Source organism: Natator depressus, chromosome 13, assembly GCF_965152275.1.
Source record: "Natator depressus isolate rNatDep1 chromosome 13, rNatDep2.hap1, whole genome shotgun sequence".
NCBI lineage: Eukaryota > Metazoa > Chordata > Testudines > Cheloniidae > Natator > Natator depressus.
Genome location: NC_134246.1, coordinates 18,665,629 through 18,680,180, shown reverse-complemented (window position 1 = coordinate 18,680,180; position 14,552 = coordinate 18,665,629). Strand labels below are relative to the sequence as shown.

The window sequence follows — 14,552 nt, the reverse complement described above, 5'->3', positions numbered from 1 at the left end:
TAGATATTTTCAGCATTCACCAACTATGAATCTAGAAACTGCTCTACTATTACAGTTCTTTTCACAATTTTAATTTCCTGGAAGCAAGCACACACTTACCCCCATTGTAAATAATGCAATTGTGCAAAATCCATTTGGCATCAGCCAAAAATGCTTCAGTGCAACCATACATTTTCTTTTTAACATTCTGCAAAGAAGAAAATCAGAAATATATGAGGAAGCAGAGATCATTTACCAATGTAAAGCACGTCCCCCCTTTATTTAAACTATTTTTCCTATCAACCACCCAATTAATAAATGTTAGTGAACACAATTAATCATGTGGTTGTTAAATATGCAAGAACTGTTTTCAGAATCAGAACATGCCCCAGGAACTTTTTTACTACTCCAAAAGGACATTCACTATCAAAATGTACTTCACATAATTAAAAAAATGTATAAGAGGCATTCAATAATTATTTCAAATTTTAAAAAATAGGTAATTCCCTGGTATGATGTGTATATGGTATACATCTGTATGCAATAAATTCAGTCTCCAGTTTCCTCTACTTTTCACTTTACATTACCTGCAATTACTGGGTTAATGGGTCAAGAGAGTTTTAAAAGATAGGGGCCATATTATAGCATACCTAATACAATACAGTGGTTTGGATTCCCTGGTCCACCCATGGTACAAAGTGAAATTAAAGCAGACAAAGATGTGTGCTGAAGAATTCACCATGTATAGGGGGAAACGTCTGCCTACAGAAAATCACTGGAGGTAGATCTACCACCCTCTGAGCCAGAAAATCACTACCTCACTCCCAGCAGGAAGGGAGGGAGTGTGTCATGGCAAAGAAAGGGCATGGTGGAGCGGCCTCTGCCATGTTCAATTCTATACTGGTGTAAAAACCTTGAGGAATCTCACCTCTGTGGCATAAATTAAAGCTGACCTTCTGATACTTTAACTTATGATGGGGCCAACTGACTGAGAATCAGGGGGTCATGACTGATTCTTTGGCAGCCTTCCTTCTCCCCTGGGAACAAGCTGAGCTCAGATACAGTAAAGACTATGCAGTAACTATCTGCAGATTTACCCACAAAAGTGAGACAAGGACCTAGTAAGGGCAGGAAGATTAATTAAATAGTAAAATGGTATTACAATGATTTTAGAAACAGGTATCATTAACACAAATCAGTACCAAAATATTTACAAACAGTATAAAAAACCAAAACAATCCCAACTAAAGTAACTGAACTTTAAAATAAAGCTTCTTCCCCTAGCTGCAGACCAACCTTTTCTAATGTACAAAGGTCCATTGGATGAAAGATATATTCTGCATAATCTGGGTGTTGATCCAGTGAAACTGGCTTTTGAAATGGCTCTGTCTGTTAAAAAGAAAAAAACAAGCAAACCACATATTACCAATACCAAACAGCTTCAGCAGCCCAACATTTGCAATTCCTGCCCTAAACCTACTTCCAACTCGGAGGTCTGAGCAAAAGTACTTCTTTGGAACTACCGATAATACAATTAATGAAGAAGAAAAAGGCTACAACAGAACAGAATGGACCAAAGGGGGTTCATTTCATGGTATGTTCAGCCTCTGGTAGCCACAGGCCTGGATTTAAATCATTTTTTTAGAAACAGCTATAAGAGCATAAGGCCTCCAACTTACGCTTTTCTAAAAACAATTAGGAAGTATCAGATATTGTATTTTTCCATCAGGCTTTTTCGGGATAGACTGATGTTATGTACAGTACAAACCACTTAAGGGGGGAGAAACAAATTTAACCCAATATAAGGATTGTTGCACAACTAGGACAGTAATTCTGCTCAATTGAGATACCTGAAAGATTTCTGGTCTTTCTGACACTCATACCCTGACAGTGCCTCATTTCTCCTCAAAATACCTTTATCAAAGGTGGCTTAACAAAGCAGAACTGTTTTAATTCTCCCTTATTAGATGCTGTTTACAGCTAGCCCACTTCAACCTCCCAGTACCACAAAATCCCTCAGAAACTTGGTGGCTCTGTATTTCTCCAGCTGCCAAATTTTATCCTAGTTTGCAGGGAAGAGGGAGAAATTCAAACAGATTTGCGTTACCTTAATTATTTCATGAACCAACTGGTTTCCTGTGACTGAATTACAGAAACAGGGAACCAATACAAAATAGCATTTTATTTTAACACTGAATTCTGCTTAATAAGGGCAAAACTCTCTAGACTGGGTCATCCTGATTAGGAGGATCCTATTGAGCGCGCGCGCACACACACACACACGGAGAGAGCGAGTGAGCATTTTGTTGTACCATCTATTTTATATTTCAGGATATAAATAATAAAAATCCTAACAAATAAAAGGCACATAGTACCATATTTTTCTAGAATATATGGACTATAATACTCCAGAGATAATCAGCTTCAATTTAAAAATACTATGATATCTTGATTGACAGGTGTTAGTCACAAGCCTGAAGGAGGAAATACCCCAAATATATTCATTAAGCAAAATCTTTCTAGCTGCATTTTCACAATGCATAGATAATAATTCTTGGCATACTCTTTTGTAAACGAACAATGTAATTTTGCTTCCTAAAAGCAGCAGTTATAATTTCTAATAGCTCATTATAATAGCACAAGATTTACAACACCAGAGTTAGAAGATTTTCAAAGGACAAAACTCAACAATACTCAAGATGATGGTCTTCCTAGAAACTGCTGTTATTGTTTTGCTAAAGTATTTATATAAAAGAGATCAGAACTGGTAAGAGCCAATGACTCAAACTCTTGTTTTCATAACCTTACTTCTTACTGTAATACTGTGGACCCACAGTCATTTTCTGAGTTTCCGGTTCTATAATATCGTCTGTGTAGGAATGGGAATGGAAAGCAGTTTATTAACAAAGGATTTGAAACAATCCTTGACAAATCATCTAGAAGATCCTAGTCAAATTTACTTCTTTATCACTAGTCCTTGAAATCGGCATAGGCTTGCAGAGGGAGAGTGGGATGAAGGTGACAATTGAAGCCTCCTAAAAGTTCCAGACCTATGGCAATTGAGGGATAAAACTAAGACGCCGAGACAGACTCCTGCATGTCAGAGCCACCTTAACCAGCCTTCTGAGGATTCCGTCAGCAGGTGGTGTACTGTTGGCTTAGAACAGAAGAAATTGCTAGGAAAACGGGGTCATGGCTGGACCACACTTGCAATTTGATAACCTCTGGCTGTTAGAGTAGCTCCTTGGAGCCAAAGGCAGCCAAGCACAATTTTAAAGCTGCTCTGAGTTCTGTCAGTTTCTGAATCATCCCCTGGCCAGACCCAGGATCAGGCAAAGATTAAGCATGACATGACAAGTCTGCTCCACACCACTCCCCAATCTCAGGTTCCTCTGTAAATTTACGGGAGCAAGCTAAACTGATAAAACAGTTTTAAACTGATATACGTCTGTCCACACGGGGATCCGCACTGGTTTAACTAAACAAGTGCAAGATTGTGTAGAAACATGCCCTCTGCAGAGACTACTCTAGACCCTAAATTTATCTTGCACATGTACAGAAAAGTTGCAAACTAAACCAATACAAAGCAGATATAAACTAACGTACCACCACCCTTTTAATTAAATCAATGCAACTTTGTGGTTAGGCCATGCCTACAGTTGTAGCCACCGAGCAGCAATGCCGCTAGTGAATAGCTAGAAAGGATTCCTTCCCTTTAGCCCTGGAGAAACATTCAAGCACACGATTTTGCTGCTAAAAAAAAGCAGCAGCAAGCTTTGACTGTGTAGAAATTGATGGCTTAGGCCCTAATTTCCCATTCACCTTTGTTGAGTGGGAAGTGTTGAATTCTATTTTGTAGTTTCACTATATCTACTCTAAATATTGTTAAACTGCTAGCTTAATTCTTCCTTCAATTTATTCCTCAATTAATCCCTGGATCTCATACAGCAACTGTAAAACTTTAGGACTGCTGAACTTGACTGGGACTCATGAGATTTAGGTTCTGTACCCAGTTCTATCACAGGCTTCCTGGGTGATCTGGGAACAGTCACCTAAGCACTCTGAGCCTCAGTTTCTCCATCTATAAAATGGGGCCTACACCTTACACATAGTGTGAGGTTTTTGATCATTCAGACTCTATGATGAATATCAAAGACTATAAATAAAATACTTAAGCAGAAGAACAACATTATCAGCCAAAGTTGTGCTAATACTGATGCTGTCTACACTGATACCAGGAAATCTTTCATTTTACATGCATACCAACAGATTACCCAGCACCATAATAAATTACATTGCTGTTTACCATCAACAACTACAGATATATGTGGGCGACTAACTAGCTCAAGATCAAATATACAATAAGCTATGCCATAATCAAGATCAATAAAAGGAAACAAACTATGCAGAATTAAATTATACATGCAAGTCTAATGTAAAAAATATTCTCCTTACCCCTGGCTGTTTCATTTTCTGTAGTGCAAACTTGAGCAAGTATGATAGCTGTTCAATGGTGAGCATTGTCATAGCTTTACTCTGCGTTTCTATGCATTCTGCTACAGTAATTTTCTACAAATTAAGATTACAAATATTTAATCAGAAAACACTTCTTGATGACTGCTTTTCATGACTATTTTACATTAAAATGTCCCTTCATTATTCAAGTGGGTGGTAAGAGCCATCCCATGAAACTACAACAGTGCTGACAGTGTAACACAACAAATATAACTTATTTCTCAGAAATTTCTTTTACACAATGTATAAGCTGAATATATCAGAAAAATTTAAAAAAGACAAGAAAATTATATCCATTTTCTACTACATTATTAATTAATTATTATTATTAAAGTGAATATGGAGTACTTCAATTCCCAAATTTGACTATGGAATTATGATATGAATACTTAAGAAAATTATCTAGGTTCTAACCCAATAAATGCTCAAAATGGTATGTGGGATTTACTAATATTGAAATAATGAGACAATGTACAGTTCTGTACCCAAGAATCACTGAAAAAGTATGAGTAAATGTTTACTTATTCCTCTCAAGAAAAAATAATATTAATACCCACTGTTTTGTAGGCCCAACAGAGCAATTTTTTATGCATTGCTGTAGAGCTGATCTGCTCACTAACGGAGGGAGCACAAGTTAAATTAGCCAAACTCTGCAGAATTAGGGGTACTTGACAAAGTGATAATTCTTTGAAATGTAGCTTCTCTCCAGACGGGAAAACAAAGGAAGCTGAAGATTCAGGGTTAGAAAACAAAAGTTATCTAGATACCCAAGACAACAGAAGGGTCTTCGTACTACCCCTTCTACTACCTTTTCCAAGGTGCACTCACAATAACAGAAGTCCAAACAGAGTAAAAGGAGAACTAATTCTGATTGTGTGACAATTTCCCTCGAATCTCAAGAACACGAGACACATACACAGGTCCTTATATCCAACTAACCTCACACTCTGGGCAAAACCAATCACCCTCTGGTTCCGCTGTCAGTTTCAGACACTTAGCATGATAAACCCGAGGACAGAGTTCACAGCAGAGGACCTGGCCTTCCCGATGACAAACCCAGCAATAGAAATCATTCCGTCCATCCTGTGGTACAACATCAACAGGGTCTGTGGTGAGTGGCTGCTTCATATAGTAAAACGGACCATGTCTTAGTTCTGACTGAAATGTAGGCAAGAAAGACAGGTTTGGTTTCAAAACAAATCTGTATTTTCAAATAAGTAATAAATAAACAACAATATTCATAATAAAAAACAAACAGCAGTTTACAGAGCTCATTTAGCATTTGTGCAGGTACATTATCTCATTAAATGCAGAATGGATATTTGTAAATAGGTTTACTCTCTACTGATATGCAAACTAATGGCTCACACTGAATTTATGACTGAAAACAAATTGGGGAGATAGAGGGAAACAAGGATACAGCATGTAGGAGACATAATCCAGTAACAAGACTTGTAGATACCCTCATATTCAATACAGAGATGTGCCCTTTAGAGGTGACAGGTCTCCCAATAAGGAGCAATGCAAGCTAAGATTTGCAGTCTCCACAACTTTCCCTACAGTAGGAATTGTAATTGTTGCGATAACTGTTTGCACAAAAATCCCCTTAACTATAAATGAAAGTAGTTCAGTGCTGGCATAGGTCACGGCAAAATCATCATCAATAGCATTTCAAAAAGCATGCCTGACAGGGCCAAACTGACCCCACGCAGACAGATCACTTTTAGCCTCTAAATATCCCACAGCACTTTTGGCAAGGGTAGAGGTTTTAACAATACTATCCTAGTCAATTTCCAGTATGGCTGATATTATGTTCACCTGACATTTCAATTAAATCTGGTAGTACTCATCTCTTTCTATCCTTAAGTGATATGCAGCACTGCTAAACAGGTACTGTGTGTTTCCACCATAGAGATGGGTTAAGTGGCTCCCCCTGCTCACATGCTTTTATATACAGTAATATAACATTAGAGGTTATGCATATGTAATACATATACTAGTAAAGACTTCTGAAATCATGTGGGATTAGAGATACTGTAGAAGGCATTATATACACTAGGAATTGGCTGTCAGTTGTTGAAACTGTAACAAACTACAAATGTAGCTGTGAGAGTGAAAACCCCAAATGCAAAGGGAAAGCTGTAATTTGCACTGCTAAAACATACTCAGTACTTGAGCAAGGGCGCATGGGTGCAAATTAGTTTTCCTAGAGTACACTTGGGGTTTTCACCCATCCAGCTACTCTGAGTACAGATCACCAACAGCTGAAATAAGTGCAAATTCCCAATGTAATTTAAAATACCTTATGACTTCACTTGGGGAATAAGCAGCAGATAAATTTCCTGAGCAAAGATACTGTTTTCATAAAAACTTCCTTAGAAATCCACACCCGAGAAAGACATAAGAAAATGATCATAACTGTTTCTAAATAGGTTTCAGAGTAGCAGCCGTGTTAGTCTGTATTCGCAAAAAGAAAAGGAGTACTTGTGGGACCTTAGAGACTAACAAATTTATTTGAGCACAAGCTTTCGTGAGCTACAGCTCACTTCATCGGATGCATGCACTGAATGCATCCGATGAAGTGAGCTGTAGCTCACGAAAGCTTGTGCTCAAATAAATTTGTTAGTCTCTAAGGTGCCACAAGTACTCCTTTTCTTGTTTCTAAATAGAAGTTTCAGTTTTCTAGAAGTCATGGGCAACTGAGTGTTAGCATGATGGTGCTTGCACCTTTTAAACATTCATCACCTCCCTTCCTTTGAGCCAGGCTGAACAGCTGAGCTGACCAGTGAGATACATTCATGGGGCTCAAAAAAAGAGCCCGAAGGACTGAAAGTGACAGACTCATTTGCCTAAAAAAAAGACATCCGCACACTTGGTTTCTGACCATAGCAAAATGTTCTGATATATTAAAATTCAGCATTGAACATAGTAGTAACCCTCCTCTCGAAAAACTTGTTTTCTCGATGAATTGAAGCAGTAGCTTTCCACGCTCTCCCAGCTAGTCAAGTCAGCCTCGAGTAGCTAGTCTCTTGGTTTTAAAAGGGGCTTATTGCCTACAGTCTGTACTTATATTAAGTTAACATGAGCTGACTAATAAAATAGAAAAACTAAAGAAAACTACAGTCATATTTACAAACTGATTTGGAAAAATCAATATGATGCTTTACCCAGTTGTGTGAAAAAGAGTTATTGCTAGGTAGAAAAATGAGCTGCAGCCAAGAAGGCTTATGTGATAACTGTCTAGTTAAGAGCTCTAATTTTTCAACCTGTTTTATACATGTTCTCTGACTCCATAACTCTTTGGTTACAGATTCACAGATTTCATGGCCAGAAGGGACCACTAGGATCATCTAGTCTGACCTCTTGCATAACACAGGCCATAAAACTTTGCCAAAATAATTTCTAGCATGTATCTTTTAGAAAAACAGAATATTCCATATGTTTTATTCTAACAATTCTAACATTGGCATCAAGCAGAAAAGGACCACTTAAAATTCAACATACTCTCAGCTTTCTTTGTACATTATAAAGCAGCAAAAACGGTATAAAACAAATTTCTACACCAGTCTTCAGATTACCTTTAAGGGTTAATAGGACAGGTGGTCAATTTACATGGTAAACAGTTCACTTTCAGAGTGGCTCAGCAATAAGACCAACAGACTCACTACACATCCCCAGTTTTGTCTTATCAAAAACAAGAAAGAAATCAAGAATGCCCACTAATTTCAGGGTGGCTTTTGGACTCCACTGCTTTAGAAAAAAAATTTCTCATTAGTTGCTTGCAGATAAATGTGAAGTGATTATTTGGCACGAGAAAGTAAAAATTAAAAAATAAAGCATCTAATATTTAAAATGGAACTTAGGGCTGTGAAATGATTAAAAAATTTCAACATGATCAATCACAAGTTTAAAAAAAAGTCCTGACTAATTGCAATTTTAAATCGTACTGTTAAACAATAACAGAATACTATTTATTTAAATATTTTTGTGTGTCTTCTATATTTTCAAATATGTTGATTTCCATTATAACACAGAATACAAAGTGTACAGTACTGATGACGGGTTCTGCTCGATAACGATCCAAATCAGTGTGGATCATTGCAAGTTCATTTTCATCATCATGAGTCAGATGCTACCAACAGAAGGTTGATACTCTTTTTTGGTGGGTCATGTTCTGTAGTTTCCACATCGGAGTTGCTCTTTTAAGACTTCTGACAGCATGTTCCACACCTTGTACCTCTCAGATTTTGGAAGGCACTTGAGATTCTAAAACCTTGGGTTGAGTGCCATAGCTATCTTTAGAAATCTCATATTGGTACCTTCTTTGCATTTGTCAAATCTACAGTGAAAGTGTTCTTAAACAACATATGCTGGGTCATCATCCAAGATTGCCCTAATACGAAATATATGTCAGAATCCACATAAAATCACGGAGCAAGAGACAAACAATTCTCCCCCAAGTTGTTCAGTAACAAATTTAATTAACACATTTTTTTTTAACCAGCATCATCTGCATGGAAGCATGTCCCCTGGAATGGTGGTAGAAGCATGAAGGGGCATACAAATGTTTAGCATATCTGGCATGTAAATATCTTGCCACGCTGGCTACAATAGTGCCATGAGAATGCCTGTTCTCACTTTCAGGTGACATTGTAAATAAGAAGCAAGCAACATTATCTCCGACAAATGTAAACAAACTTGTTTGTCTTAGTGATTAGCTGAACAAGAAGTAGGACTGAGTGGACTTGTAGATTGAGTGGATTTCTTTTACCTTTTTTACAGTCCAAATATTTGTAATAAAAAATAGGAATATAAAGTGAGCACTGTACACTTTGTATTCTGTGTTGTAAATGAAATCAATATATTTGAAAATGTAGAAAAACATCCAAAAATATTTAAAATAAATTTAAATTGGTATTCTATTATTTTTTAACAGTGTGGTTAAAACTGTGATTAATCGTGACTAATTTTTTTAATCTAGTTAATTTGTTTTCCATTAATCACTTGAATTAACTGCCATTAATTTACAGCCTTAATGAAACTTTAATAAGGAGATAGTGCACAGAAGCCCAGTTTTCAGAGTGCGCACAAACCAGCTTCTGAATTTGTTCCAGCAGATCAGGTAAACTCTGAACAGTATCATATGATGCACCTGTAATTTCACCTGGACACAGAAAATAAAAATACCCACAATGAGGGTGACCCTTTGATTCATCTGGTTTGATTTAGGCAATGGCCACTATCCAGTGATTCGGGGAAAAATTCCTGGGGAATTCAGGGGAAAAGCACCTGGATACTTGTTAATGCTTGTAACAGAGGTAAGGGGGGAGAGGAAATCCTTCTCAGACCTGGGTTTTGATTTTCCTGATACTATTTCCATATTAATGATGACAAATATTGTTATGAATATATTTTGTCCTTTTAAAAGATCCAGCTAAATTAATTAATATAATTTATAATATATTCCTCAATAACTTCTTTTGCTCAGAAGTCCATGTGTTGGCAATATACTAAGAAAAATAGCATTTCATTTGATTGGGTTTAAATTTCCTGGGTTTTGGCTTCACAGCGTGCCCCTTGTTTCCACAGATATTAGGGAAGACAAAGGCCTATTTAGCTATCTTGTCCATTCACCACAATCAGCTAATGGAGATCTGCAGTACAATATGAAACTGAGTAAAGAGGAGAAAGCTCCAGGTTCATTCTCATCACAGCCTTTAATTATTTCATACACTGTTATCGCATTAAGACAATGAGTTCCGTTACCTGCTCTTTATTGTTACTGTTCAGTAGGCCAGGTTTCTTTTTCTTTTTAATAGGGCTCGTAGATGCATCTTGCGGGGAATGGCCATTGGAAGAGTGTGGAGGGCTGGGAAACTTCCTCTTTTGTGCTGTGCGTTCGGCAGAGCCAGGATCTATAACGAATACATTAACACATTTAAAGAGTCCATAATATACTTCCTGAAATGTCTGCTGAAAATGCATCCAATTGAGACCTACATAGCTCTGCAGTTTGCATTTCTTTACTGTTTCACTGAATAGAGCACTATTTCTCAATCTCTCTTCTACAAGTAGTTGATAAAACTGGTAGCTGGGACATAGCTATGCAATGCTCATACATGCTGTTAGAAAGCTCTCAGCTTACACTCAGGATTAAATTTAAAACAAACTTTTCTTGTTTTCATGAGTAATTCTGAAGCATACGGGATACAATGATGAAGCGTAGCAGTGAACAGTTCTTTACTAGAGTTATACCTTAAGTTTAAGAAGCAAAGATACAACGATATTTGTAATTCTTGATAGCAATAGGTCAAGTAACACAGTGGGAACCACAGGCTATAAAGCTGAAGAAGGGGAATATAGGAGTCACAAATTAATACGTGGTAAATGAATAGTTCAGATTTTCTTCCCTTTATTTCAATAAACCTTTGACATTTTTGATCTAGGAAAATTTCACTTGTCTCTTTGGTCCCAAAGATATCATATATATCTTACCAAAATAGTAATATTTGTACATTTATGGCACATGTCATTTCAAAATCTCAAAACTTTTTCAAACATGAATTTTTAACATCACAAGATCCCTGTTGAAGTATCTACTAAATAAGCCACAACTGAGCGATGAAGTAACTTGTCCAACATCATGCAAGTTTGTGGCAGAACCAAATATAGAACCCTGACTGCTCTAACCACTAGACTACACTGTCTCTCAAACAAAGTTCCTCCTACTAACATTCTCCTTCAAACTGCTTATAACTGTATCTGTGAAAACCAAGCAAAAATGTGAAGGGACCGGGAAGAAAGATTCAGCCCCCAAAAACAACCTGACCAGCTTGCTTCAATGAACACCCATCAAGTCAGCCTTCTCTCACATTAAAAAACAAACTAACCAGCCACCAACAAATGAAGCCTCTAACCAGGATTTTAAGCATTATCTGTTCCCCACTGAAAAATTAGGTAATAGGTTTGAGATCCTCAAAGGACCTATTATAAATTTTGAATTTATTACCGTTTTTATTCTTGGCCTCGATTTTTGTGTTTGATTAAGATCTTTAAGAGGAATTATTTATGGTCAAGAAAAGGTTAACCTCTATTTAAACTGTCTCTTGTGAGAAAGGACTGACAGTGAGTCAAAAGATACTGGTGGAAACACAATATATGAGTATTTTTTATTTTTTTTCCTTGTTACCAAATTGAATTGATTTCTAACGAACATGGAAAGTTTGGCTGTGTTACAAAGAATTTACTGCCATATTTTAGAAGGCACAATTAAGTGATCAGCTGTAGTAGACAATCAGCTCTTACTGAATAAGTCTAGCATTCATCTTTGGTTTGTCAAATTACTTAACAGGCTTAATTTAACACTGGCTTAAATTTTCCTTAAACTTTTTAAATGAACAAACAGAGCAGTAAAAGTCTGAAACAAAACAGGTTAAAAAAAAGTTTGGGAGACTTTTCCAATGGGTCTCTTCAGTCACTTCACTCCTTCACACAAATGCCTGCCAAACTGAGACAGGTCTACAATTAAAAATCAGGGCTGTGAAAAACGTTGTGTCTTGATTACTGCGGTTAGGTTGACCTAACCCCTGGTGTAGATGCGAGAAGGTCGAATGAAGAATTCTTCCATTGACCTAGGTACCACCTCTCAGAGAGGTAGATTAACTATATCAACAGAAAAACTTAGGAAGGGTCTACATTATGCACCACAGCTGTGGCTGTAGTGTAGATAGACATGGCCTAACACTAACCATTTCTAACATGAAGCAATTTTGCTGATTTACAAAACATCCCAAAAGATGTAGCACTCTTAACTAAACTGTATTGTGAGACCTGCTTAGATACAGAGGGATGCAACAGAATTACATAGATTCATATTATATTGCACATCACATCACAGAGTTCATACTGAAATGGCAGGACAAAATGAACTCTAGAGTAACATTTACTGTTCATCAGCAAGTCCATCCATCCTCTTCCTGCATCACATATGCACACAGACACACACACACACTCCCTTAACATCCACCCCCGTAGGGCCTAGTCTAGTCTAAAAAAGTTTTGCCATTCTTAAAAAATATTTTTGCCAGTATAAGCCTAATCTCCATTATGAAGATTTGCCAGTACGGCTAGCGTAAACAAGGGTATGTGTGGCAGCCGCCCACCTCCAAGGGAAAGGTAAGATCTCCTTCCTAGTTCATCAATATCTACCTTTACATTTCTAAAGATGTAACCTGTTCAGACACAAGGCACTCTCTTTCTCTCACAACCTGAGGCAGAATGGACTAGCTCCACAGCACTATCAGCGCTTAACACCTTGTCCAGGACAGTCTTTTTGTTCTGTGCTAGTAGAGTGCCTAGCACAATGGGGTCCTGGAGCATGAATGGGGCTCCTATGCACTATGGCAATAAAATAATAGTGATAATATGCTGGGTTTCACTGAACTAGTGTAGTTGCACTACTCTGGTGCAGCATGTATACACTAGGGGATTTGCACTGATGAACTTACAGCAGTGTAAAAAAGTCTCATCGAGACATTAAGGCCTAAGTGTGACGCTGGGAATTAAATCTTGGTCTGCCACAACTGTGCAGATCATTGTCAAAAGACTAAAGTATGTTTGCATATTTAATTTTCTAAATGTCATTGACAGAGATTGTGTGTTTTATACAGCCATGAGCAATCAGACTAGCTAGAAAAAGTAGAATGGTGTCCAACCAGCTACAAAAGTCATGTGCCCCAGACAGTTACAGACAGTTGCTCATGTAACTGAACATTCTTGGCCACAAGCCCAGTCACAAATACGTGCAGAATCTTAACACAGCTGCTGGTCTCAGGAAACCAACAGCTTGAGAAAATAAATACTGAGAGGCTGAAGCAATTAAGTTTGCTCATTGTGTAAGTTCAGGAAATGCTCCAGCAAGAATTGTACTACCGGCAGAAAGTATGTCTATGATACTGGGATGTATTTGGAGAATGCACACAAATCACAGACTTGGAGAAGAATATAAACAACTATGGAAAAGAGAAACTGTTGGCTAAGAAGGTGCTTGTGCTAGCCCAAACATATTTATGAAAACACCAACAGAATCTATCCCAATTAGCAATGAACTCTTCTCAGCCGGGGTCAATCAAACAACAGTAATTATGATAGGCTGATCAACTGAGAACGAAGAGGATAGTGGGAGTTAATTGTTGGAACTTCCAGTAAAATATTTTAAATATGTCTTCTAATGTTAGAGGCAGTACAGCAGAAAGTGATTATCTGGAATTTTCTAGACAGGGCAGTTATTACCCAGGACAGGTACAGTGCTGTATGGCATCTCCCAGGAGGCCCACAAGTGCTGTGGCAGATCTCTGGCCAGTGATTATCAATCAACAACATGATGAAATAAAGTAACCATTTAAAATAAAACCACCGCATGCAAAAACAAGAAAATCAGATGGAGGAAGGTACAACCAAGAAAAGGCACTTTCAAAGGACTATTCATCTGAGGCCCTACCTACATCAGAAAGTTGCACTGGTTTAATTAAAGATATTCTTTTAAACTAGTGCAAAAGGCTGTGTGATCACTTTTGATTTAAGAGTGGTTTATTTTGGTTTAGTTTAAATAGATTCCTAGTCTATTTAAACAAAAAATTAAATAAAACTGGTTTAAACTGCCTAAGAATAGGGTTAAGCTAACTCTTAATCAGCAAAATAAGAATGACCACACAAGGGTTTGCACTGGTTTAACTAAACTGTTTTAAAAATCAATTTAATTTAAACCAGTGCAACTTTCTTGTGTAGACAACACCTGAGAATATTCTTTAGTGAATACTGAGAAGTGTCTTGAAGCATAGGTGCCGACTCCGTGGGTGCTCCGGGGCTAGAGCACCCACAGGGAAAAAATGGTGGGTGCTGAGCACCAACAGAAGCCCCCCCATCAGATGCCCCCCACCCCTTCCGGTGCCTCCTGGCAGGCCCCACAGATCACTGCCTCCCCCTCCCTCCCTCTCCCCCTCCCGCCCACTGCAAACAGCTGTTTTGCAGTGTGCAGGAGACTGGGTGGGGGGGAAGGA

General features: G+C 37.7%; 1 protein-coding gene across 10 annotated transcripts in view; it reads right to left on the bottom strand.

Moving 5' to 3' along the window:
* The window catches only part of ZMYND8 (zinc finger MYND-type containing 8), a 122,407-nt gene that overhangs the window by 52,437 nt on the left and 55,418 nt on the right, over nt 1-14,552 (bottom strand). For 8 of the 10 annotated variants that reach the window (XM_074970057.1, XM_074970056.1, XM_074970060.1 and 5 more), the window contains 5 exons: nt 10,261-10,409; nt 5,434-5,652; nt 4,435-4,548; nt 1,276-1,368; nt 100-187 (listed from right to left, as the gene is read on the bottom strand). In XM_074970057.1, the coding sequence (XP_074826158.1) occupies nt 100-187; nt 1,276-1,368; nt 4,435-4,548; nt 5,434-5,652; nt 10,261-10,409 (663 nt within the window). The remainder of the gene's footprint in view (nt 1-99; nt 188-1,275; nt 1,369-4,434; nt 4,549-5,433; nt 5,653-10,260; nt 10,410-14,552) is intronic. The other 2 variants (XM_074970065.1, XM_074970058.1) reach the window with 1 other exon arrangement.